This window comes from Myotis nattereri (genome assembly GCF_964212035.1).
Source record: "Myotis nattereri genome assembly, chromosome: 10".
In the NCBI taxonomy this organism is placed as follows: domain Eukaryota; kingdom Metazoa; phylum Chordata; class Mammalia; order Chiroptera; family Vespertilionidae; genus Myotis; species Myotis nattereri.
Genome location: NC_138085.1, coordinates 62,633,194 through 62,659,964, shown reverse-complemented (window position 1 = coordinate 62,659,964; position 26,771 = coordinate 62,633,194). Strand labels below are relative to the sequence as shown.

The 26,771-nt window shown below is 38.9% G+C and overlaps 1 protein-coding gene across 3 annotated transcripts in view; it reads left to right on the top strand.

The window, feature by feature from the left end:
* EML4 (EMAP like 4) overlaps nt 1-26,771 on the top strand; it is a 160,054-nt gene that overhangs the window by 51,271 nt on the left and 82,012 nt on the right. For all 3 annotated transcript variants that reach the window (XM_081100907.1, XM_081100909.1, XM_081100908.1), the window contains exon 2: nt 12,673-12,855. In XM_081100907.1, coding sequence (XP_080957033.1) covers nt 12,673-12,855 — 183 coding nt within the window. The remainder of the gene's footprint in view (nt 1-12,672; nt 12,856-26,771) is intronic.

The window sequence follows — 26,771 nt, the reverse complement described above, 5'->3', positions numbered from 1 at the left end:
CTGTGGGTTCATAACCAATTAAGAATTCAGTGGCATGAAGCATCCATTTATTATGATCATGGATTCTGTGGATTAGGGATTTACATAGGGCACATCATAAAGGTTTATCTACTTGTTGTCTGAGGGGTTGGCTGCAAGATGGAAAGGGCACAGGGAAGGAATGATCTGAAGGCTCATTTATTTATAGGTCCTCTCTACCTCAATCCTTCCATGTGGTCTCTTCATGTAGGCTAGTATGAGCTTCTTCACAGCATTGTAGCTGGTTTCTCCTAAAGCAAGCATTCCCAAAGAGAGAAAACCAGGTAGAAGCTGTATCTTTTTACAACCTAGTCACAGAAGTCATATGTCTCATTTTTGCTATACCCTGATTGGAACAGTCAGAAGTCCCCATCCATATATAAAAGGAGGGAACATAGATCCTGCTTTTTGGTGAAAGGAGTGTCTGTTAGACACATTGTAAGAAGAGCACTTGGGATGGCACACATACATATATATTTGTATACGTGTGTATTTAGTTAGAGAAATGCACAGAATAGGATCTGCCGTGAATTTTTATCAGATTAAGAATGTTCCCATTTCTTCATAATATGAATTTAACGGTTTTGTTTTGAATGGATATTAAACTTTATAAAATGCCTTTTCTCTGTTGAAATGAAAATGATTTTATTTTCCGTTAATGTGATTAATTTTGTTAATTGTAATAAATTAATAAATTCAACTTGGTCATGATTATTATCTTTTTTTAATATATTAACACATTTGGTTTGCTAATACTTTATTTATTTATTTATTTTTGAGGATTTTTGCATCTTTGAAAGCTCCTTGAGGGTAGGGGCCAAATCCCACTCTGGCTCTTAATACTGTTGCTATGAACATTCAAGCGCAAGATTTTATGTGGGCATATGTTTTTATTTTTCTTGGATGTATATCCAGAATTTGACATATTTCCTAATCTGTACCTGGCATACCACATTTCTTTTGTACCATTATATTTCCCATTTTGTCTGCTTTTATTTTACCTACTGGAGACCCGGTGCACGAAAATCGTGCACTGGCAGGGAGGGTCCCTCAGCCTGGCCTGTGCCCTCTCTCAGTCCAGGACCCCTCGTTCCTAACCACCCACCTGCCTGCTGCTCCTTACCTCTTGGCTCACTGTTCCTTAGCACTGCTGCAGAGGCGGGAGAGGCTCTGGCTGAGCAGTGCTCCCCCCATTCCCCCCTCCCCCCCCACACACACACCATGGGAGGGCACTGACCACCAGGGGACAGCTCCTGGGATGAGCATCTGCCCCCTGGTAGTCAGTGCGTGTCATAGCAACCAGTCGTTCTGCCGGTCGTTCCACAGTTTGGTCGATTTGCATATTAGGCTTTTATTATATAGGATGTGGTCTCACCTGAATGTCCTTTATTTCCAACACATTGCACACTCCCCAGCCTACTTCTATTTATCTTTTAAATGGCTCCTAGATTTTGATGAATCTTTACCAGGTATTAATCAAAAGAGAAGTGTTTTCCCAAGTCTCACTTGAGGAAACACTCTTTTGTCACAAAGGCTTTTTGTTATTATTAATCTAGATCATTTTGCTTCATTCTTCTGTCTTTTATTAGCTTTGTTGTTAATTTATTCTTATCTCAACTTTTATAGTGCAACTCTTAAATGTTTAGGTTTTATCCATTGCACACTATTTCTTTGGTGTGTATTTATAGCAGTCATGTTGTTTCTGTTTTACCTTAGGTTGGTTTAAATATCCTTTTGTCATTTATAAATATAAAGCTTAAAAGCAACAAATTTAAGAGATAAACTGCCAGTAGTTTCTTTGGACACTTACTTCCTTGTATTTGCTCATTGATTAGCCTTAGGTTTACAAGTAGTTATCAGAAGAATAAATACATACTGCATTCATTAACTTTTACCTGGTTTACATGGTTTTGTAAGGCAGACTGAAGATATTTATAATTTGGATTACTTTATACATTTACCTATTGTAAGCATGAGTGGTTTAAAATTGGAATATCTGACCAGATATAAATTGTTTATTATTATAGGTCATTTACTAGTGCAGTTGTATTAGTTTAAAATAATTTGAAAAGTTAGCAAATTAAGAAAAATGACTGTCCTCATTGTTAATTACATTCATTATATTTAGTGAAATAGTGATAATAAAACAGCCATGTTAATCTTAACACTTAGGTTTCAAAAATCAATGAAAAGTGATAATTCTTTCATTTTCTTTACAGTTTATGTAAATTTCATTTTACTTTAAACAAAAGCAAAAGGAAAAAGGAAATGTGACTTGCCACTTTGTCCACACATTGTTTATTTCCTAGTAGAGAAAATACTCACTTTGGGGGCTTTACTTCTGTTATTTATAGAAACTATTTAGTATATTTGTGTTTCAGTTTCAGAAGGCAAAACCTTTTTGTACCTTACTCTTAACCGAGTAAAAGATGATTAGAAAAGTAGTACCCGAGGACAACCAAATTATTGTAGAGAATCTTCATGTGGTGCATTAATTCATGTGCTTCTTCCTACGCCTGGAGTTTAGCCACTCCTCAAAGCAGCCCAAGTTTTTTGTCTGAAAACTACCTCCTTTTTGTCTGCGTGCTCTGTCTGTTCTCTCTCCTTCAGTTTCTTTGTCTCTCTTTATAAATAAGTAGAAAACCTTTCTTTAGTTCAGAGAGCAAAGGTCCAGGAGAAGAGCTGCAAAGGTCCAGGAGAAAAGCTATCTTAAGAAGTTTTTATTTGTGCCAACTAGAAGTGCTTTGTGGTAGGCCATCTGGACTGGAAGATTTCCTCAGAATGTAAAATATGTCGTGAGATTTAGAAAGCTGGGATTTGCCCTGGACTATCTGGGAAGGCAGCAGGAAACGCAGACAGAACTGGTTTATGTTGCTTGTGAAGTAGGTGGCAAGAATGGAAGACAGCTTGCCTGGTCTCGCTTCAGTATATGGTTCCTCTGCACTTACGAACTTCTGCACTGGTAACGTACCTCTCCTTTCCTGGGAATTCAGACCTGTCCCACAAACTTTACTACTTGTGACAAAAGAAGTCTGAGGAGTTTAAAATAAATCTAGATCCCTTCCTTTTTTTAAAATCCCTGCTCCCTTTAAAAATATGTGTCAATAATGGCATAAAGTATTTAAGACTGTAACCACTGTATAAACAAATATATTTCTGTTGTGAAGGCATAGTGGACTTTGCTCAACTTGTTCTTTCCCTGCTGCCCCCAAAAAGATGGTCATTATATTATTCTTGGGGGCGGGGGTGCGGGGAATGCGATTAAAACAGCAGATTTTAATGGAAAACAATAAAAGAGTATTTCTTAAATAATAACAAATAGGAAATTCTGTAGTTAAGCTGAATGTTTGCTTCTATAAAGTCTAACCAAAAAAAACTTCATCAAAAGCAGTCAGTTATCTGAATATCTGTTTTTAATTCTGTGTTAAATTAAGTAAGATTTTGAAAAAAGACCATTTTAATTGTGAATGAAATTTGGAGATAGAAGGAAGTGAAATCCTTTCCTGGGACTCGCCATTGTTCTCAGAGTACTGTAGCAAAATGTTTTTAAAATTTTCTTAACACAATTTCTCTTTTAATTTATGCTAGTAGGTAAGTTTTTAATAAGAATAACCTACAAGGAAAACACAAACTTAGTTTTTAAAAATAGAAAATAAGCCAACAACATAATTCATGTTAATTTCATTGAAACCAGAAATTAGTCTTATTGTCATATAATCATATTGTTAACAGGAGGTAATGAATATTGTCATTTACTAAAGAAATAAGATATGTAAGCTTTAATAGTTAAAATGCCTTATTTAATTACAACTTCTTTGAGAGAAAAATTTGATTAGAAAACACTAATTATTACATAATTATAAATATATATTCATATTAGCTGCTGTGGTTTTATTAATATATTTTATTATGGTTTATTTTCAAAAATAAATTTTAGCTGTTATAGAATACATAGTGCATGACTTCTTGATATAGTACTCAATTTATTTCTGTCTTTATATGAAAATATTTGAAGACAAATTCCATTTTAGAACAAAACAAAAAATCATTTAATTTTAATTTGTTATAATTTACTAATGTGATAAATCAGTTGTAATTTTGTTTTTTGTGTTTTGAAGAAGTAATTATAGACTGTGTCTTCATTTGGCTGCATTATATTGATTTTTATGTCTCTTACTAGCCTGAGAATATGCCTTTTGAACATTATGCTTATATTAATATTTTTGCAGAAATGTTTTCATTCACTATGCATCAAAATCTACAAATTAACCAAACTTGTATTGAAATTTTGGGTTCAGTACTAAATAGGTTCACATCATAGACTAAGTTCTGTTATGTTTTTTACTGAGAAAATAATTAAATTTTGTTTACAAAGAATTTTATTTTGTAGAAAACTATAAGGAAGGAAAAAAATCCCCTGAAATCCCACTTTCAAGAGATATACCTTGAGTTTTTACATCTGTACATATGTGTATGGCCATGGATATACAGTTCTACTCATATATAGAATACACTATAAATCTTGCCCTGCAAATTTTTTTCTTTCCGGAGTATGTTGTCACGCCTACCAGACTTATTTATGATTATAAATATACACCATCCTTTTAAAGACCTACATAGTATATCATAGTACAACCATTTATTTAATCAGTTGCCTATTAATAGACCTTTGGGCTAGTGCTTTTTATTTATTTATTTAAACTATAAAGGCATGGTATTGTTACTGTTTTCTCATGGTGCTCTACCCATATTAGCTCCACTAATCTGATCCTCTGCCATTACCATTCTATATACAGTAAGGTCTGCCCAGTGTCTTAACATAAGTGCTTTATGAAGGGGAGATCAGAGACCATTTAAAAAAAATTTTAATATTTGTTTTTTGGGTGGTATTTTGTATCAGGTACTTTTTTGAAATGGACTTTTTCCCCCCAAAGGTTAATCGGTAAAAACTTACTTTAGGATCATACTATTAACCCTCAAATCTATCATAAAATCCATCTAGTTTAGTTGTTTTTATGACACAAAACCTCAGGATTTTTTGGAAGCGCAACTCCATTTTTATCTGTTTTGGAATTTACTTTGCAAAAATGGTTTCATTTTTTCAAAAAATAAAGTAAGCAAGTCATATATGCAATCTAGTAATCCTTGTCCCCAACCTTTTTCTTTCTTTTTTTTTTTAAAATATATATATATATATATATATATATATTTTTTTAATTATTATTATTAGTTAAGGTATTACAAATGTGTCCTCATCCCCCCCTTTAACCCCCAACCTCCCCCCCACACACAAACTCATGCTCCCATCCCCCCGTTGTCCATGTCCATTGGTTTGGCTTATATACATGTATACAAGTCCTTCTGTTGATCTCTTCCCCTTACCCCCGCCCTCCCCTACTTTCCTTCTGGGGATTGATAGCCTGACCCAACCTTTTTCAAAAAAAGAAAAATCACTCAACTTCTCTCCCCCATAAAAGTGTAATATACATGTTTTAATATTTATGGCATAGATGTTTCATAGTCTGTGGATGTCTCCATATACTGTCCCCGTCCTATACTATCAGAAATAACTGTTGTCATAAATTTTGGGTATATTATTTCCTTGCTTTGTAGTGTTATTCTGTAAACAATGGTATTTACTTTTATATAAAGCCCACCTGACTTGCTTTTTACACTCATCATTATATTCCTAAGATTCATACATGAGGTTACACATGGACATAGTTTATTTTTTATCACTGTAATATTCTATTGAATGTTGCTATCAATTTATTTGTGCAGTTTACAGTTGGTGGACAGAAAGGTTGCTTCCGCTTCGTTTCTGTTATGAATTATGCTGTTGTGAACAGTCTTGAGCATTTCTCTTGAATTGTGTGTGTGTGCCAGAGCCCAGGTTGGGGGACTGGCAGGCCACCTGTTTTGTAAATAAAGTTTTATTGGAATATAGCCACACCCAATCATTTACATATTTATCTGTAGCTGTTTTTGTTTTACAAAGGCATCTTAGTAGTTGCTACGGAGACTATATGGTCTGCATAGCCTAAAATATTTACTATCTTGTCCATTACGGAAGTTTGCCTGTCCTGCTGTAAGATCAGGGTATATATACCTAGGAATGTAATTGCTGGGTCTTAGGATGTATTTTCAGTTTTACCGGATAATGCTAAGAGTGGGTTTTTTCCCCCTAAAATCATTGAAATAGTTTACTTTCTACCAGTAATGTATGGGAGTGATTCCATGTTACTCTGTGTCCTTGGGAACACTTGATATTGTCAGGCTTTAATTTTAATTATAATTTTTTACCAGTTTGTTGAGTAAAAATGATATTTCATATGGTTCTAATTTTTCTTTCTGAGGTTATTAATTAGGTACTTGAGCCTCATTACTTATGTTCATTGGCCATTTATTTTTGCTTTTCAATGAGATAGTCTAGGGATTCTTTTATTCAGGATACTAATCATTTACCAGTTTTAGGTGTTACCACTATCTTTTCCCAGTTTATGAATTGATTTTTCTCTTTATTATTGTGTCTTTTAGTGAGCATACACTCTAAATTCTTCTATATCTTATTTATAGGAACCTTCTCTGTACTTGTAGGATATAAAGATATTCTCTGTTATTTTCTAAAGGTTTTATAATTTTTTCTTTAGTTCTTTAATATACTTGGATTTGATTTTTATGTGGGTGGAGCTAGGGACTTCAATATATACTTAATTTTAATGAATTTGTAAATTTTAATTTAACTTGCGAAGTTCAGATATTACTTCACATATTATTTTTCAGCTAGAATATTTCTCTCTTTTTCCTCTGGGACTCTAATGACACAAATATTAGGCCTCGGGCTGTTTTCATTTTTTGCCCTGTTTAAATTGTGCGAGTCATGTATGTGATGTATGTATGTAATATACATACAAAATATAATTTTTTAAATAGAAAAAGTCCTAATTTCAGAGGTTATTTTCTCTTCTTGCAAACAATTTAAAAAGCTTAGCCTATTTCCTATAATGTAGGCAGTGAGACTGGAAAGGATTGTTGCTCTAGACTAGCATAGTTAACCCTAACTGCAAAGAGGGAAGCAGGAAAGGTATCATGAAAGATTAGAAATTTGAAAATGTAGTGCTTTCAGTTATTTAATTAGAAATATGATAGCCTCTAGGGCATTATTTTATCACAGTGCTTGTAGCACAAGGTAATTCATATTTTCAGTGAAAACTGAGTTATCTAGAAATGACTATATTATTAGTTTGTGCCCTTGTTAGGAAGACAAGAAAGGAAATACTTCATTTTAGAACAATTGACAGAAAATCATTGACATTCAAAATTGCTAGAATGTTATGGGAATATCTCATTCTAATATACTGGATTGCCAACTTTTGGATATTTAGAATACAATATATTTATCACTGCAAAGGTAACATATTTCTTGACAATTCAGAAGACAAATTAGCTATGATTCACTTTAGTGAAAGTATAATAAACAGCTGTTTTAAAACTATATTGAATATTAAAGTTTACTAGTTACATACAAATTTGCTTGCACCTCTAGTAAGAAATTTAGTTATGCCAATAAATAGAATAGATTGATGGATAAAGGTTTATGGACCTACTTTCTCCACCACCACCACCCTCCCTCCCCTGCCTGCCCCACACACTCACATGAATTTAAGAATGCTTGACGCCGAAACCGGTTTGGCTCAGTGGATAGAGCGTCGGCCTGCAGACTGAAAGGTCCCAGGTTCGATTCCAGTCAAGGGCATGTACCTCGGTTGCGGGCACATCCCCAGTAGGAGATGTGCAGGAGGCGGCTGATCGATGTTTCTCTCCCATCGATGTTTCTAACTCTCTATCTCTCTCTCCCTTCCTCTCTGTAAAAAATCTATAAAATATATATTTTTTAAAAAAAAAGAATGCTTGAAAATTCACTTGTAGTTTATATTTTAACACTCAAGGCTAGAAACCATTTTTTTAAAAATATATTTTATTGAATTTTTACAGAGAGGAAGGGAGACGGATAGAGAGCTAGAAACATCAATGAGAGAGAAACATCGATCAGCTGCCTCCTGCACACCCCCTACTGGGTATGTGCCCGTAACCAAGGTACATGCCCTTGACCGGAATCGAACCTGGGACCCTTCAGTCCACAGGCTGACACTCTATCCACTGAGCCAAACCGGTTAGGGCTAGAAACTATTTTTAGAAGGAGCTAAGAAAGAAGAGGAAAATGTACTTGAATTAAGAAAAAGAATGGTAAAAAGCCCCCAGAAAATAGATATTCTCTTTATTGAATAGATGTATTCCTTAAAAATGTATTGTGAATGAGAATGTGGTACCTTAAAGATTGGAAGATAAAAAATAAAAACAAAGTTTTCAAACTGAAAGGGCAAGAGTGATGAATTCTATAGTCTGAGGATGGAACTCTAATTACAATTTGCTGTGTGACCACGAGTAACTCACCTCATTTCCCAGAGTCTTAGTTTACTTATCTATAAACTAGAAGCCTGGTGCACGAAATTTATGTGTGTGTGTGTGTGTGTGTGTGTGTGTGTATGGGGGGAGGGGGTCCTCTCAGCCCAGCCTGCACCGTCTCCAATCCGGAACCCCTTGGGGGATGTTCAACTGCTGGTTTACGCTTAACCGGCAGACATCCCTCTCACAATCTGGGACCACTGGCTCCTAACTGCTCAACTGCCTGCCTGATCGCCCCTACTGGCCCCTCTGCCATCCTGATCACCCCTAACTGCCTCTGCCTGCTGGCCTGGTAGTCCCCAACTTCTACCCTCTGCCAACCTGGTTACCCCCAACTGCCCACCCCCGCCGTCCTGGTTGCCCCTCACTGCCCCCCTCTGCCGGCCTGGTTGCCCACAACTGCACCCCTCTGCTGACCTGGTCACCTCCAACTGCCCCCCACCCCCCGCCATCCTGGTCGCCCCTCACTGCTCCCCTCTGCTGGCCTAGTTCCCTCTCTGCCCCCCTCTGACAGCCTGGTCGCCCCTAACTTCCCCCACTGCTGGCCTGGTTGCCACCAACTGCCCCCACCCCCGCGAGCTTGGTTGCACCTCATGGTCCCCCCTGCTGGCCTGGTTGCCCACAACTGCCCCCCCCCCCCTGCTGGTCTGGTCGCCCCTCACTGCCCCCTGCCAGCCTGGTCGCCCCACACAGCCTGCTGTTCATTCGTTTGGTTGTCTCTCACTAACCCTACTGCTGGCCTGGTCGCCCCACGCAGCCTGCTGTTTAGTCCTTTAGTCGTTTGATCGTCCGCTCGGTTGCGATGGCCCCTGGCTCTTTATATATATAGATGGCAGGATGGGTTGTTGGTCTTTAGGGATAGTCTCTTTTTTCTAGCTTTAGTAATCTATGAGTGCAAAGTTAATTGTTTTTCACTTGTAACAGTCGTTTATAAAATTGGAACACTGTCTAGAGGAAACTTGCTTTTAAAAAACTCAAGCTTCAGAAGCAATGCATTTTAGCTTAAATGTATGTTTAAGCAGCATATGATATGTTTTTATTGTGAAATTCATATGATATGGAAGTACTTATACGAAAAAGCAAAACTTTCCCTTTATCCCCTCTCCTTCTAATCTCACTCTTCTAGTCAGAAGTAACCCAATCACCTAGACTTTTTTCTGTGTCTACATTACATACATATATAAATATGAAGTCTTTACTTATTTTTTATAAGTATTGGGGGGGGTGTTTTAATTATTCAGTGTATATTGTATTGCAATTGCTTATTCCACTTGTCTTGTGGCTCTTTCAAAGTTTTAGCTTATACTCCTACCACATTGTTTTTAAATGTTGTTTGGTGTCAACATATCATAGCTTATAAACCCCATTCATGGACTTTATGTCATTTTCAATTTTGTGCAATAATAAACAGTATAGTAAAGACCACCACTGTACGTGATAATAACTTATTGAACCCTCATTATATGGCAGTGCAGTGCATTATTTCATCAAATTATCCCCAAGCTTGAGATAAGTACTAATTAGCATGAAGACATTACACATGAGGAAACCAGTCACAGAGCTGCTAAGTAGCAAACATTTACACAAGCAATGTAACACCAGAGCTCATGTACTATTCTACCACAGCTTTTATTGGGTTCCCAATGAGATTCTTGCTTCACCTGAAAAGGTGAAGAGCCAAGATTTTAGACAGGAAGGGGTTATAGAATTTTAGAGCTATAAGAACTGAAAAAATCAACTATTATACTCCTTTGCATCTCTGTTGTGACCCTGTAATTGATATACAAACTGGGAAACTTGAGAGTGAAAGAAGGAGCATTATGATAATATTTATATTGAAATAGCAGACATATTTTCCTGGACAAATTGAAGCACATGGACACTTTAACCATAGCCTAGGTCCCCATCTTCTTTTATACGGGTTACTGCAATAGCGGCATCCTGCTTGGTCTCCTAAGATTTACGCTTATCCTGTTTCAATCCATTCTCACATGGCAGCCAAAATGATCTTTTCAAACAAAAACCTGGTTAAGTCACTTAATAGTTTAAACCCCTTCGTTGGCTTTGTGGAAAAACACACACACACAAACACACACACACACACACACACACACACACACACGTAGTCCTGTGATTAGAATGCTGTGTCAGAAAGAGTAAAGGGCACTTAAATTGTAAGTTGAGGTGTGTGTTTGGGTCTCAGATATCAAGACTAGTTTGGTGACCTGAGGCAAGCTATTTAACTCAAATTGTTTCAAATATAAAATATAGATACTATGAGGAGGGGGGTGAGATAATAAATATGAAAGGTACAATATAAATGCAGGACATTGTTAATAGTTAACTTCATGCTTATTTTGCCCTTTGAAAAATTACCCTTATCACAGTATCCACCAGGTAAATGGTAGGATTTTTACAAGCTGAACCACCTTTCATGTAACTATCCAAGTTTCACAAAGTGAAAACATTATTTTTTTTTAAAAAATCATATTTTATAAAAGTTAAGTGACTTGCCAAAAGTGAAGACTAATTACCATGTCAATTCTAAAACCCAGGGCTATAACCTTGGCATTATAACCTAATAATCTTTCTACCAGGCCCTGCGACCTTCCCAAAATAATTAAGATTATTTGTTTATTAAATTGCATAAGTGGTTATTCTACTTTAAGTATATAACTAATCTTTGTAAATTGAGAACAATTTAGAAAAGCATATTTGAATAATTTACTGACTTAAGACCTTTGGCTTACAAGTGATGGCTTGCAAAAAGGGAATTTATTGGGTTACATAATTAGCTAGGAACAGTATTGGAGCAACTCTCAGTATTGACGGTCCAGGCCTTTAGAGGACCTTCAAAGGAGCTGGGTGTAGACAAGACTCCTTTTATCTCTTACAGCTCTAGGCCTGGCAAACTAAGAAGGATGGGCTACACCTTTCTTTCTGACAAATTAGGGAGAATTCCATTTGGCCTAGCCCATATCTCACAACCACCCCTATATTGTAGTAGTATTAGATTGAACCCCGTGAAATTACTAATAGTCAATCATATTTTTACCAACTAAACATCCATTTCATATGGTTCAACCTATTAATAGTACGCGATGGTAAAGGGGAGAATGAGGCATCATAGATTGACAGCCCTAACAGGACCTCACAAAATGGTGTAGTTCCACAAAAGAGAAGATCTGTTGCTCTTCCCACCAGAAGAAGGAAAATGGGAAAGCATTCTGGGCAGACGCCCCTCCCACCCACCCCCCCCCCCCAAAAAAAAAAAACAGTGACCATACTATAACATACTTACAAAGAGTTTTACGGGGTCAGCTAAATTAGATCACTATGGGAATGAAAAGGACCTCAAATATAAAAATTTCTAAAGTGAGAGACTGAATTGCTCTTACTAGTCCTTTTTCTCAAGCATCTCAGAGTTTGACAAATATCTTTTATGTAACCAGTGTGCCTAAAGCTCTTAAATTTTACCTTCTGTATTTTGCTGTCATTTGTTGAATGTCAAACATGTACTGGATACATTCCTCATTATAATCTTATTTAAAGATGGAGAAAGGTTCAAAGAAATAAACTCTAAAGTTACATAGCTTTGGAAGTATTTTGTAATTGCTATGTTATAGCTAAACTTTATTTAAATAGTCTTTTTGTTATTTTTACATACTTAACGCAAATACAGCTATGTGCTTATGGAGACCATACCCTTTCTTCATAAAGTTGAAGTGTTAGGTGGAAAGAAGGAACAACAGAGAGTCTTTCACTAATTACATAGCAGTGTTTTGTAGGGTTTTTCAATATAATATTAAAGCATGCTTTCTGGTCATTGATGCTGAAGGTGAGTCGTTCTCAATCTGATATGTAAAGCAAAACTGAAGTGATTTGTATTGTAAGTTTCCAAAAGTCTACAAAGTGATATATTTAGGGAACATTTTATTTAAAAAGTGGTAAAATATTAAGGGAATTTGACCTTGGGGAAATGTTTCATAATTTTAATTATGTTTGACATATTAACTTTAACTATTTTAAATTAGTTCAAATAGCTATAAAATTTTTCTATAAGTTAATCTGTATAAAAATAAGGTTTTTTCCTTTAATTTTTCTTATCTTTTAAAAGACATGTAGTTCTTGTCATTAGATTCTTAAGCAGTTTACTTAAAAATATTCCATATTTCCCTTATTTTATAGATGATAGTATATCTGCTGCAAGTACTTCTGATGTTCAAGATCGCCTCTCAGCTCTTGAATTACGAGTTCAACAACAAGAAGATGAAATCACTGTGCTAAAGGCAGCTTTGGCTGATGTTTTGAGGCGTCTTGCAAGCTCTGAAGATCATGTAGCCTCAGTCAAGAAATCAGTCCCAAGTAAAGGTAATTAATTGTGTTGTATAGCAGAAAGTGTCTTGCTTTTTGCAACACTTTCTTTGCAGTATTATATAAAACTTGTGTATTTTATCAGTGACATTAAAATTGGCGATATAAAACTATAGTTTCTCTTTTGGGTTACTTGTTCCTTTTTCTTTATTCCCAAGAAATTCTGAAATTTTTTTATTTATTTTTAAATTGGGAATTGTTGTATAATAACACTAATTGTATTTATAGGCTTTTATGTCATAATATTTGTGTGCATTTAGTATTTTCCAAGTAAATAACAAATTCACTGAGGGCGGGTACTTTTGAATCAATGCCCTTATCATTACAGAAATGATTTAAATTATTGTAGTTTAAACTAGAGGCCTGTTGCACGAAAAGATTCGTGCAATAGGCCTTCTCTTCCCCTGGCTGCTGGCACCGGTTTTCCTCTGGCACCCGGGACCCAGGCCTTCGCTCCAGCTGGAGCCACCTTCAGTCTTCGCTCCGCTGCTTTGAGCCTACGTATGCTAATTAACTGCCGTCTTTATTGGTGGTTAATTTGCATATCTCACTGATTAGCCAATGTGAGGTGTAGCGAAGGTACGGTCAATTACCATGTTTGCCTATTGTTAAATAGGCTAGCTTCATTCTGAGCCTTCTGTGGTCATTAGTCAGCATAATCTCCACAGTACAATGGGAATTTTAACTTCCAGTCATGGGGAGTTTTCACATGTTGAGAGAGTTTGGAGCAAATGAAGTGTGGCCTTTCCCTTTCTCCAATCACTCAGAAAGAATTTATAATTCTTTCACATTAATCAAACAATTGAACATTCACTTTCATAGATCTTACTGATTTCTTAGTAGTGTAAGTGAACATAGGCATGATTATTCCCATTTTGGCAACCGGAAAAGTGAGGGTAGTCATTGGCTCATTACTTCTCTACTGATTACTTCTCTATTGATTAACCTATGGAGGAGGCTTACATAACTTACAGAATCTAGGCTAGATAAAAGATAGTTAACCAGGATATGACGAGTAAATTTGTTAGAAAGATTATGAATTCAGTTTCTGGATGTTGACTTTGAGGTACATATAGTATATAGATGATATTATAGATGGCTGGAGTCTAGTGCTCATATTAGTCTTGGCTAGAATAAGATTTTGGAAAATGTTCACCTTATGGATGATAGTTGAAGCCATAGAAAGGGGATGTAAAATGAGAACGAGGCTCAGGAAAATTCTGAGCAGGAATTGAGAGCAGTAACTATAGCCACTCTTTCAAAAAATTTGCCTGAGAGGGGAAGGTAGTACCTAGAAGAAGATGCTAAATTAAAGGCCAATTTTAATTTTTATTTTTTAAGATGTTTCGACTTGAGCACAAAGATATCTTGAGGATAAAAGTGCAGCAGAGAAGGTGATATTGGTGGTGAGCGGTGATGGTAATTGATGAAGCAAGTTTCCTGTTAGTTTAAAAAAGGGTCTTAGAGCAGGTAAAAAACTAGTCTTAGACAGAAAAAAGATTTATCTCTTTCCATGAGATAGCAAGTGAACTTTGCTATATATCACAGTTGTCAGGGTGGAACTTCTCTTCCTTATCACTTTCTCCTTAGGAGACAGTGATGTCCTTTAAGAAAGTAAGACAGGCCAAGACCGGTTTGGCTCAGTGGATAGAGCATCGGCCTGCGGACTGAGGGGTCCCAGGTTCGATTCCGGTCAAGGGCATGTACCTGGGCTGCGGGCACATCCCCAGTGGGAGATGTGCAGGAGGCGGCTGATCGATGTTTCTCTCCCATCAATGTTTCTAACTCTCTATCTCTCTCCCTTCCTCTCTGTAAAAAATCAATAAAATATATTAAAAAAAAAAAAAAAAAAAAAAAAAGACAGTTCCTGGATGGTGAAAAAAGAGGAGTTAATATTTGGAATGGTGCCCTAGCTGGTTTGGCTCAGTGGATAGAGCATTGGCCTGCAGACTGAAGGGTCCCGGGTTCGATTCCCGTCAAGGGCACATTGGTGCAGGAGGCAGCCAATCAGTGATTCCCTCTCATCGTTGATGTTTCTCTCTCTCTCTCTCTCTCTCTCTCTCTCTCTCTCTCTCTCTCTCTTTCCCTCTCCCTTCTTCCCTCCCTCCCTCCCTCCCTCCCTCTCCCTTTCTCTCTGAAATGAATAAAAAAATATATTAAAAAATGTTTTGAATGGTTACAAACATTAACTTCCCACCTCCATGCTCTCAAGGTCATTCAGCATTTCTCTCCATAAAAATGCTGAATGACCTTGAGAGCATGGAGGTGGGAAACTTTGGGGGAGGGGGATCCTGCCTGGTTTTGTGGTTCTCATTCTTATCCCTCCCACCCTTACACATCCTGGGGCTAGGAGTGGAGACTTAGAAATGGCAGAATTCATCTTTTCTATTAGCAGTTAGTAAGATAAATGACAAGGGACTTGAGAGTTCGGCAAACAACTTGGTAGAAACCACTTTAGTTAATAATGTTATATTGTGATTTTTACTTTTTAAAAATATATACATTTAATTGATTTTTTACAGAGAGGAAGGGAGAGGGATAGAGAGTTAGAAACATTGATGAGAGAGAAACGTCGATCAGCTGCCTCCTGCACACCCCCAACTGGGGATGTGCCTGCAACCCAGGTACATGCCCTTGACTGGAATCAAACCTGGGACCCTTCAGTCCGCAGGCCGACGCTCTATCCACTGAGCCAAACTGGTTAGGGCTGATGTTTACATTTTTTAGAGTCAAACTTGAATATTGCCAAGATAATGCTAGGTTAGTGTCCACTATACATATATGTTTTGTGTTGTTAATCCTCACCCGAGGATATTTTTTCCATTGAGTTTTAGAGAGAATGGGGCGGGAGTAGCGGGAGAGAGAGAGAGAGAGACAGACAGACAGACATTGATGTGAGAGAGACACAGCAGTTGGTTGCCTCTCACACATGCCCTGACTAGGGCTGGGGATCAAACCTGCAACTCAGGTACACTCCCTTGACTGGGAATTGAACCCATGACCCTGTGGTAGGAGGGCCAACACTCTTAACCACTGAGAAACACCAGCAGGGCCACAGTATTTTTTGGAGGTTCTAGCAGGGGAGCGCAGCTACTCGTATACCCTTGACCGAAGACCGGTCTTCTCCTCTGGGGGGAAGGTTGTCCTCTTCGAGTGCGCAACTTCGGGAGGGACGCACATGGATCGGTGAGGGAGGAGGGGGACACCCGCCTAGCCAGCCAGATCAGCCGAATCAACCCTGGCGATCAATGGGGTGACAGATGTTGCAGCCAGATCATCCTCACATCCCACAGTATTTCTAAAAGCTTATTTTAAATAGTTTATGAGTCTAAAAAAATTGATTTTTTTATTATGTTAGGACAGCAGTACATTGTAATCTGTTGAAAAATTTTAAATGTTTTCACTTGTTTTTTACTTATTGAGGTCTTTCAGTAAAGGAATATAAGAAAAACTAAAGGCTGCTTTTAAAATTTGGTAGATGGATAATATTTTGTATAACACATCAGTTACTTAGCACTTACCTGTTTAAGTGTCACAAAATATAAATTCAAGTAAATATCTGTAGTTTCTATTTCTTAGGAACATACTTTTTGTAAGTCACCCCTTCTAAACTTTTTCTAGTTGTCCTAAAACTGAAGATAGAACCAAAAACCCTGTGTATATATTGTTTTTTCCCCTGTGCATACATACACATATACATATGATAAAGTGTAATTTATACATTAGGCACAGTAAGGGATTAACAACAATAACTAATAATAAACAACTATAACAATATATTGTAATAAAGTTCATGTGACTGTGGGCTTTTTCTTTCTCCCAAAATATCTTATTGTACTGTACTCACTCTTGTGAAGATACGAGATGATATAATGCCTATGTGATGAGATGAAGTGAGGTACTCAGAACAGCATGCAAATTGAAAGTTCTTTATTTCTGAAATTTTCTGTTATTTTTGGACCATGGTTAACCATGTGTTACTGAAATCTTAGAAATCAAAACCACAGATAAGGAGGGCTTATTAAAAGCTAAGCTTCATTTTTTTTTTTTTTAGTATGTTATGCCAGAAACTTAACTGAGATAGAAAGTTTTCCCAGTAGTTTTTAAGGTGCCAGTCATTTAAATTTCTCATATACCTCTATTCTGTTGGAGAATTCTTTCCTTTTGACGGCATAGGCTCATAATATATGCACCAGTTGCAACTGAATCCCTGCCAAAAGAAAAAAAAGTTACCTGTACTTTGTAGCCCAGGGAACACTTTGGAAGTTTTAACTGCTAGGAAGACAAATTATGTCACAGCTGGTGCCTGGGAAACTTATTAAGACCTTTTGGGGTGACCAAATGAATGTAATTTGAGAACACAGCCCAGTGGCATTAGGTGAAGATAAGCTGTTAGTACACAATGGTGTAAAAGCAAAGGAGTAAAAATTTATCTGAGGGAAACTGTTGGTAAACCAAAAGTATCAAGCATTGTAACTGCTTCTTGAAAAATGAAAGAACCCAGAGGCATAATTGGACCATAGAGGATGTCAGTTCTCCAAAAGAAACATTCATAATTATGTAGAATCTGGGATGGTGTGTACCAGCACAGATCCTGTATCATTTGGCTCTTATTCCAAATAACATCTGGGAGAAGATAGGGATTGCCATGGGTTTTCTGTAAATGTTGTTAATAAGTAAATATATTAATCAGGTTGGAAGGTGTGAATTTCCTTGATGGGGCCCTTAGGCTAAAATGACTCATAATTGTGGTAGAGGATGGGAGAGTGTCTTATTATTTTGACAACAGATCAAAGACTTCGAAGCTGCTCTTTGTATGCAGAAGCCATTGGGTGGATATTACCCGAGACCAGGCAGCAATTACCATTCATAGAATTCCATTTCTCTGTGAGTCAAATCCTTCTTTGGTCATTTCTACTCAAAATATACTTTTAAAAAAATTAGTGGCCAGGAGTTAACAGAACCAAAATACACCTTCCTGGGAGATAAAAGAGAAGTGTACAGATAAAGTTCTAAGTGGAAAGATAAACTTTGATGCATTATAAATAGTCTTCAGTCTCCTCAAAGAATGAAGAGATTGAAACAAAAGGTGGCAGGGAATTTGAAAATATGAAGAGAGTGGAAGAGGTCTGCTATTGGAGCTGTGGAGCATATGGATAGAGAATCTGAGATAAATGAAAGATTTTGATTATTAACTAGAGTTCTTTCTCCATGGACCATATTTATCATTCTCCTAATCAAAAAATGTTCCCATCCTTCATGGCCTCAAACTATTTCCATTTTTTGTCTTTTATTGAAATCATTTAAAAAATTTTTTGTATGTCTCTTTTTGTATATTTTATTTGGTGTTCCTGCTAGATTATAAACTATTTGAAGGTAGGGACAGTTTCCTACTAATATAGCTGGCCTAGTAATGACTCAATACATACTTGTTAAGTTGAATGTGGGAAGAAAAAAGTTATTGAAATAGAAAGTTGTGATTTAAAAAATTATTGCTTTGGAGGGAGGGATTGGCATAGATGCAAGAATAAGAGGATATTGTGGATGAGGGTAGCAAGGATTTTAGATTTTGAATATGCAATAGTTCTTAGTGATAACTTTACTGTGTGAGTCTTAGAGTACACTGAGGTTCATTAGTATTTACGAACTGTCAGGCTAAGACAGTGGTCAGCAAACTGCGGCTCGCGAGCCACATGCGGCTATTTGGCCCCTTGAGTGTGGCTCTTCCACAAAATACCACGTGCGGGCGCGCATGTACAGTGCGATTGAAACTTCATGACCCATGCGCAGAAGTTGGTATTTTGTGGAAGAGCCACACTCAAGGGGCCAAATAGCCGCATGTGGCTCGCGAGCCGCAGTTTGCCAACCATTGGGCTAAGGTATCAAAGGTCATCTGCTTAGGACTGTCATCAAGGAATATAAACTATTCATGTCACGTCATGGTAAAATAATATAAAGAATAAAAATTATCATTGGCTTTCAACCCTGGGATTATGATGGTTTCCACTGTGGTTGAAACCTTGGTTTATAGCTTTTAGCTAAATTTCTCTTATTTCAGCTGGGTTGCTGCTCAGAAATAGAACTACTGTACCTTTGGGTACTAGAGGCCACTGTTGCTTCTAGTCTTGCCGGCTAGCCTTTGAGAGGGTTATGACCTTTATAATGCTCAAGCACTGGAGGAGAAGGATGCATATATATGCAAATGGCATATATACACCTAATGAGGCATTACAGTTAAATTTCTAATATTCTAAATTTCAAAGAATACACTTTAGACTTCTCTGTTGAAAAACAAGTATTCACTCACAGACCCTTTTTGTTTTCTGCATGTGCTGTACTTAACCTTAGACAATCAATCACTCTTTTATTCAAATACTAAGGATTCCCAGCACTGAGAGTTATCTCAAATTAAGCTGTAGGGTTGAAAGTGGCCATGAGAATCTTCTGGTCTTTTCTTGCTCTTTACATAAGTATCTGGGGGACCTTGATATTTAGTACTATTGTCTGCTTAGATATTTTCTTTCTCCCTACTCCCTCTGATGAATTGCTTTCTGTTACCCTGGTACAGCTCAAAATGTCACTCTCTCCTGGGTAGAATTATTCCTTTCTACTTATTTACCTACCTTTCTTCTGCCTGGACTCAAATCTTGTTTCCACTGCCTATTATAATAACCTTGAGCACCTTAATAATCTCTCTAAGCTTCAGTTTATTCATCAGCAAAATTGGGATGATAATAGGAAATCCCTTTTAGGATTATGGTGAAGGTTAAAGGATATAAAAATTATAAATTATTTAGGACAATACCCAGCAAATTGCATGTGCTTGATGATTAATATTACTCCACACCATTAACTGTATGGCATTTTTCTGTTTCCTACATCTTTTCAGTGTACTAGGCACTGTTTTAGTGCTGGAGATTAAAGAAATAAAAGACTTTGTATTTGCCCCTAAAAGGCTTCAAATAAAGTGAGAAAACAGGTATGTCAATAAATACAATATTAATATGATAATTAGTATTTTTTTTAAATATATATTTTATTGATTTTTTACAGAGAGGAAAGGAGAGAGATAGAGAGTTAGAAACATCGATGAGAGAGAAACATCGATCAGCTGCCTCCTGCACATCTCCCACTGGGGATGTGCCCGCAACCCAGGTACATGCCCTTGACCGGAATCGAACCTGGGACCTTTCAGTCCGCAGGCCGACGCTCTATCCACTGAGCCAAACCGGTTTCGGCATAATTAGTATTAAAAAGGTAAATTTAGGGTGCTGTGGGAGCACCTAGGATAAATACCTAACTCAAACTGGAGTTGAAGGTTTCTTGCAGGAGGTAGCATTAGTACTCATCTACCTTCATGGTCTTAAATTGGTGCCAGTTTACATATTGTTATCTGAATTGAGTACTTCAGAATTCTCTTTCTAACCCAGCGATCACCAACTGGTGGTCCGTGAGGTCCGAAAGGTTGGCAACAGCTGTATTAGAGTGTTCTGCTTGTATGTCCCTCAGAATTCATGTCCCCAAACTGACTTGATTAACATTCCATAAAACTACTTCCTCCTTTCCATTCATGCTACTTAGCGCTTGTTTCAGGTCTCCATGGTCTCATGCTTAGACCATTGTCCTGAAATCTGCTATAGCCTCTAGATCAGCAGTTCTCAACCAGTGGGTCGCGACCCCTTTGGGGGTCAAACGACCCTTTCACAGGGGTCGCCTAAGACCATCGGAAAACATATATAATTACATATTGTTTTTATGATTAACCACTATGCTTTAATTATGTTCAATTTGTAACAATGAAAATAAATCCTGCATATCAGATATTTACATTACGATTCATAACAGTAGCAAAATTACAGTTATGAAGTAGCAATGAAAATAATTTTATGATTGGGGGTCACCACAACATGAGGAACTTTATTAAAGGGTTGCAGCATTAGGAAGGTTGAGAACCACTGCTCTAGATCATTTTCTCTAAAATGTAAATTGACCTAAGTCCTTCCCCTCCCATCCCCCCAGTTTAAAACCCTTTAGTAGTCTCTATCCTCTATAGATAAAGTCTTTATCATCTAACTCCTGTTTACCTCTCCCATCTGGACTCACCCTTCCTATTTGGACTCTGCCCTCTCTTATTCCACATTCTTACCACATAAAGAGCTTTTTTTGTCTACTCCCACCCCTGCTCATGCTACACACACATGCACACCCCACTTCACAGTTACATTCTTTCTGTTCCTTTATACATACTGGAATAAGATCTCAGTATCTTATTACCTCCATGTTACCTGGCTGCCTCTTATTCTTTAAGACTTTGTTCTGCATTTCTTCTTCTAAGCCTTTCTTGAGCTCTGTGTCTGTAATCATACAGAATTATGTCTTTTCTTTGTACTTTCACAATACTCTGTTACTGTACTTACTACGTTTTCATTGCCAGTGTGATTCTTTTGAAAGATTTGAAATTCCTTGATGCCAGGTATTCTTTTGTAAACACAAGGCTAGGATCATAATAGACCCTGAGTAAATATTTGATGTGTAGGTGCATGATGAATACATGTTAATTTAGGCACAGAGCAGTAAAAGTACTTAGTTTAGGAGTACAAAATAAACTGAAGCATAAGGTATAAGATTGGGAGTGTCAAGAAATGAGCCTAGACTGGTAGGTAGAACCCATAGTGAAAGGTTTTCTTATGCCTTGCTAAGGAATTTAGTTTTTATCCTGAGGGCACTGAGAGCCATTAAACTTTAAGGATTTTAATCTGCAGGGTAGCAGGTAGATTTACAGTAATCCATTAATTCTAAGACCTATATTTCTTGCATTTTAACATTTCTGAAATTGTAATGCATCTTGCAATTGATTGTGTCTTATAGTTCTCATAGGCAACACTTCTTTCTAGTGGTATTCAAGATAATGTTGCATATTACAATTGATGATATATTAAATTTAAAGACATACAGCATGTTTTAGAAACATCATTCTGGCATAGTGTAGAGAATACCTTAAGAGCAAGATAATACTGCAAAAAGGGAATATAGAAATAAACTGATGAACATAATCCAGAAGAGAAATTTGAGGCAGTAGTGGTGAAGATGCATTCAGTCATTTAGATATTAAGTGCTTTGTATGTGTACCAAGCACAGTGCTAAGCATGGGGAAATATATACAAGAATCATCAAGGAAGTAAGGTTTCCAGGTAGAGTTAAGAATCATTATCAATGGTGATAAGGACTGTGAAGGAAGTAAAGGGGGTAGTGAGAGAGTAAACTAGAGAGGCACTTTAGATAAGGGGATCAAAGAAGCCTTCTTTGAGGAAGTGGTATTGAGTTGAAATTTAAAAGATGAGAATGAACCTTCCAGGTGAAGAACTTTCTAAAATAGAGGAGCAAATGCAAAAGTGTTGATGCAAGAAAGGATAGGGAGGAAAAATTGAATTCAAGATTTTGGTCATAAGCTCAGAAACAAATCTACCTGGACTCTTATTTCACAAGGCTAGGAACAAAAATTGGTCAAAATGGGTCATAGACCGCATTGTAAGGGTTAAAACCAATAACACTATTACAAAAAATATAGGAGAAAATTTGTGAGACCTTGGGTTTGGCCAAAGTGCTTAAACAGGACATGAGTACAAATAGTAACAGAACAGTCAATTAATTGACCTTCATTAAAATTAAAAAACCTTATTCTTTCAAAACTGTTTTGAAAATAAGCTACAGAACAGGAGAAAATATGTGCAAAACATGTATTTGTCAAAATTTTTTTATCTAGAACAGTGGTTCTCAACCTTGGCTGCACATTAGAATCACCTGGGAATCTTTTTAAAATCCTGATTTCTGGGCCTCATCCTCCAGAAATTCTGTTTCTTTGTTACTAATGTTGTGGCCCCCCCCCCCCCCATAACAAAGAAACAGAATTTCCAGAGGATGAGGCCCAGAAATCAGGATTTTTAAAAAGATTCCCAGGTGGTTCTAATGTGCAGCCAAGGTTAAGAACCACTGATCTAGAATATATGAACAACTCTTACAACTCAATAATTAGGAAGACAGCCCATTTTAAAAATAGAGAAAAGGTTTGAACGGACACATTACCAAAGACGATATATGATCTCTATATATAAAACCCTAATATGCAAATAGACCGAATGCTAGAACAACCAAACAACCTAACAGCCAGTTGCTATGATGTGCACTGACCACCAGGGAGTGCACGCGGAACATGGCGGGCAGCAGGTGGCAGAGCACGGAACATGGTGGGTGTAGGCTGCAGCGGGATGGTGAAGCAGTTGAGCGGGGGCGCCAGACCAAGGTGTGGCACCGGTTGCTGTCATTGGGGCGAGCCTCTGGTGGTTACTGAAAATTCTTTGCTCCTTGTGTACCACGGGCCTGCCAGCGCTTGCACCTGCTGCTGGCCCCAATTGCTCCGCACTGTCAGTGGGTGCGAGTGGCAGCTGCTGGCCCCGATCGTCCCTGAGTCCTTCTCTACCTCCCCCTGCTCCTAAGGGGCGATTGGGGCTGGCAGCCACCACTCGCACCCATTGATGGGGCGGTGCTATCAGCGCCTGGGAGCAGCAGCGGCAGGGGGCAGGCCACAGCAGGAGGGGCTGAGCAGGGGCACGGAGGATGGGCCGAGACCTGCCCCTGTGCTCACCGCAGCTTCTCGGCCCACAGTTCCTTTCAAGATGCGTGAATTCATGCAATGGGCCCCTAGTATCAAATAAGTGAATAGAACACCCTCAGGTTAAATTCTAAATGAGTTACAGAGGACTTAATATTCCCCATGAAAAAAATATTTAACACCTTTAGACATTAAAGAAATGCAAATTAAAAACATAGTGAGATACCACTACATGCTCACCAGGATAGCTAAAAGTAACAAGATTGGTCATTCCAAGTATGTTCAAGGATGTGGAGCAATTAGAAACTCAGTGCAGGTGGGAATGTAAAATGCTACTGCCTCTTTGGAAAAAAACCTGGCAGTTTCTTAAGTTAAAAATTCACCTATAGAACCCAGGTTATTTACCTTTAAGAATGAAAGCCTATATCAATATAAAGACTTATACACTTAGTTCATTGTAGCATTATTTACAATAGTACAAAACTGGAAACAACCCAGATGTCAAAAGGTAAATGAATAAAGACATGGTGGTATATTTATATAATAGATAGTTGGGGTCTGTCTTGACAGTACGAGGCAAGACTGATCTTCAACAAAGAAGATAGAGATACAACAAAGTTGTAAAGGTTCTACAGGAATTACCAAGGATGTTTGATTTAATTTTTAAAATAGTCAGATTTTTAATATTAATCAGGTAATTTAACAACATTGAAGGAGTTTTAACCCTTTGCGGTCGTTTGTCTACTCTCAGCCACCAAAGCTTTTTTACCGTTCCGGTCGTATGTCTGCTCTCAGCCACCACAGCAAGGAACCGTACGAATCTTAACTGTATTCATTCATGTATCAGTTCATAATTTCTCTGAAAGCTCTTAAGTGTCTAAGCGACCTTGTCACGAACCCAAACATTGCCCCGACAAATCGGAGATATCGAAACTCAATATAAATAAACGCGGTTGTTCCACACTCGCTATGCAAAACACTGTGGCGAGTCAGTCGCCTTTTGAGAGTGAAGAAATCGACAAGCTTTGGAGATACTTCGCAGAATTTCAAATAAAGCTTTACAAATTACGTTTAATTGTAATTAAGCATTCTCGCTTGTTAAGATATTTCAAAATAATACTCCAAAATGGCAAAAAGAAAGTTACCGAAAGAAGTGTACTGTGAATCTGAAAGTAACGATGAAGAGTTTTATTTTGGCACCTTGAATACTGACTCTGATGTAGAAAGTGATAACGTTTGTAGTGATTCTACTAGTAGTGATGTAGTTCCAAAAAAGAATTAATAAATCTTGTTTATCCTTCATAATCTTGCATGTTATGTATCACTGCTCTTTCAATGGAAATTAATTCCGACCAGTACGACACCCATGTCCAAATTTAATACGACTGCAAAGCGTTAAAAAGAAAAAGTGACCCACAATTTTACCATAATAATGTAGGTTTCTGTTTTTCCCACTTTTATCAAAGGTTGAAGGGAGTACACATGATCAGGTCAGTGTCGCAGAAAGATAAATTTGACAGGTGGCTAGAAGAGCAAGGCAAGGGTTCTGAATGAAGGTGAACCAGCTTGTGACAATTGGAAAGATGGAGATCGAGGAACAGGAACCACCAAATTTGGGGATATCAGAGAGAGAATCAGAAACAATCCTATCTAATAAAAGAGAAACATGGTAATTAGCCATACCTCCGCTACCCTTCCCATTGAAAATCAGGGCGATATGCAAATTAACTGCCAGCCAAGATGGCGGCCGGCAGCCAGGCAGCTTGAAGCGAACAGGAGGCTTGCTTGCTTCAGTGATGGAGGACTCCAGCGTTCCCCGCCGGCCTCTGAGCTTGCAGTTTGAAACATTGTTACAAATATAGAAGCTAAACAAAACCCCAGAAACCTGCTTTCAGCCAGCCGGGATCTCAGAGCTGGAGTTGATACAGTGTTTCGATTATAGAACCCAAACAAACCAGATACCTGCTTTCAGCAGCGAAGACCTAAGAGCTGGAGCCAAGCCTCAGAGCTAAAGCTGGCCCAGAATAAAAGAAAAAAGAAAAAAAGGAGCGGTTGGGAGCTTCCATCACTCCCAGCCTGAAAACAGCCCTCAGCGCCTCACCCAGACTGGCCAGGCACCCCAGTGGGGACCCCCACCCTGAAGGGTGTGTGACCAGCTGCAAACAGCTATCATCCCCTCACCCAGACTGGCCAGGCACCCCAGTGGGAACCCCCCCCACCCCCCCGATCCAGGACACCCTTCAGGGCAAACCACCCGGCCCCCACCCGTGCACCAGGCCTCTATTCTATATAGTAAAAGGGTAATATGCCTCCCGGCACCGGGATCAGCGTGACGGGCAGCGCCCAAACCCCCTGATCGCCCTGCGGCTCTGTGTGTGACAGGGGGCAGGGCCACAACCTCCCTATCCGCCCTGCTCTGTTCGTGACGGGAAGGTGCCCCAACCCCCTGATCAGCCCTGCTCTGTGCCTGATAGGGGGGAGCTCCCCAACCCCCTGATCACCCTGCGGATCTGTGTGTGACAGGGTGCAGTGCCCCAACCCCCTGATCGGCCCTGGTCTTTGTGTGACAGGGTGTGGCGCCCCAACCCCCTCCCCCCCCACAACAGGCCCTGCTCTGTGTATGACGGGGTAGAGCCATAACCTCCCCATTGGCCCTGCCCTGAGTGTGACAGTTTGCGGCGCCCCAACCCCCTGATCTGCCCTGCTCTGTATGTGACAGGGGGGAGCTCCCCAACCCCCTGATGGGCCCTGCTCTGTGCATGACAGGGGGGAGCTCCCCAACCCCCTGATCGACCCTGCTCTGTGCGTGACAGGGTACGGAACCCCAACCCCCCTGATGGGCCCTGCTCTGTGAGTGACGGGGCAGTCCCCCAACCCCCTGATTGGCCCTGCTCCGTGCGTGACGGGATGGCGCCGCAACCTCCCCATCGACCCTGCCTTGAGTGTGACAGGGGGCGGTGCCCCAACCCCCCAATCGGCCCTACCCTGAGCGTGACTGAGGGTGGCATCGCAACCTCCCGATCCGCCCTGCTCTGTGCATGACAGGGGGGCGGCGCCCCAACTCCCCAATCGGGCCTGCTCTGAGCCCGACCAGGAGCTGCACTAGGGATTGGGCCTGCCCTCTGCCACCCGGGAGCAGGCCTAAGCCAGCAGGTCATTATCTCTCAAGCGGTCCCAGACTGCAAGATGGCACAGGCCGGTCTGCGGGACCCCCCCTTTCCCGGGGGCACAAATTTTTGTGCACCGGGCCCCTAGTCCTATATAATAAAAGCCTAGTATGCTAAGTGTTTGGTCGTCCATTCAA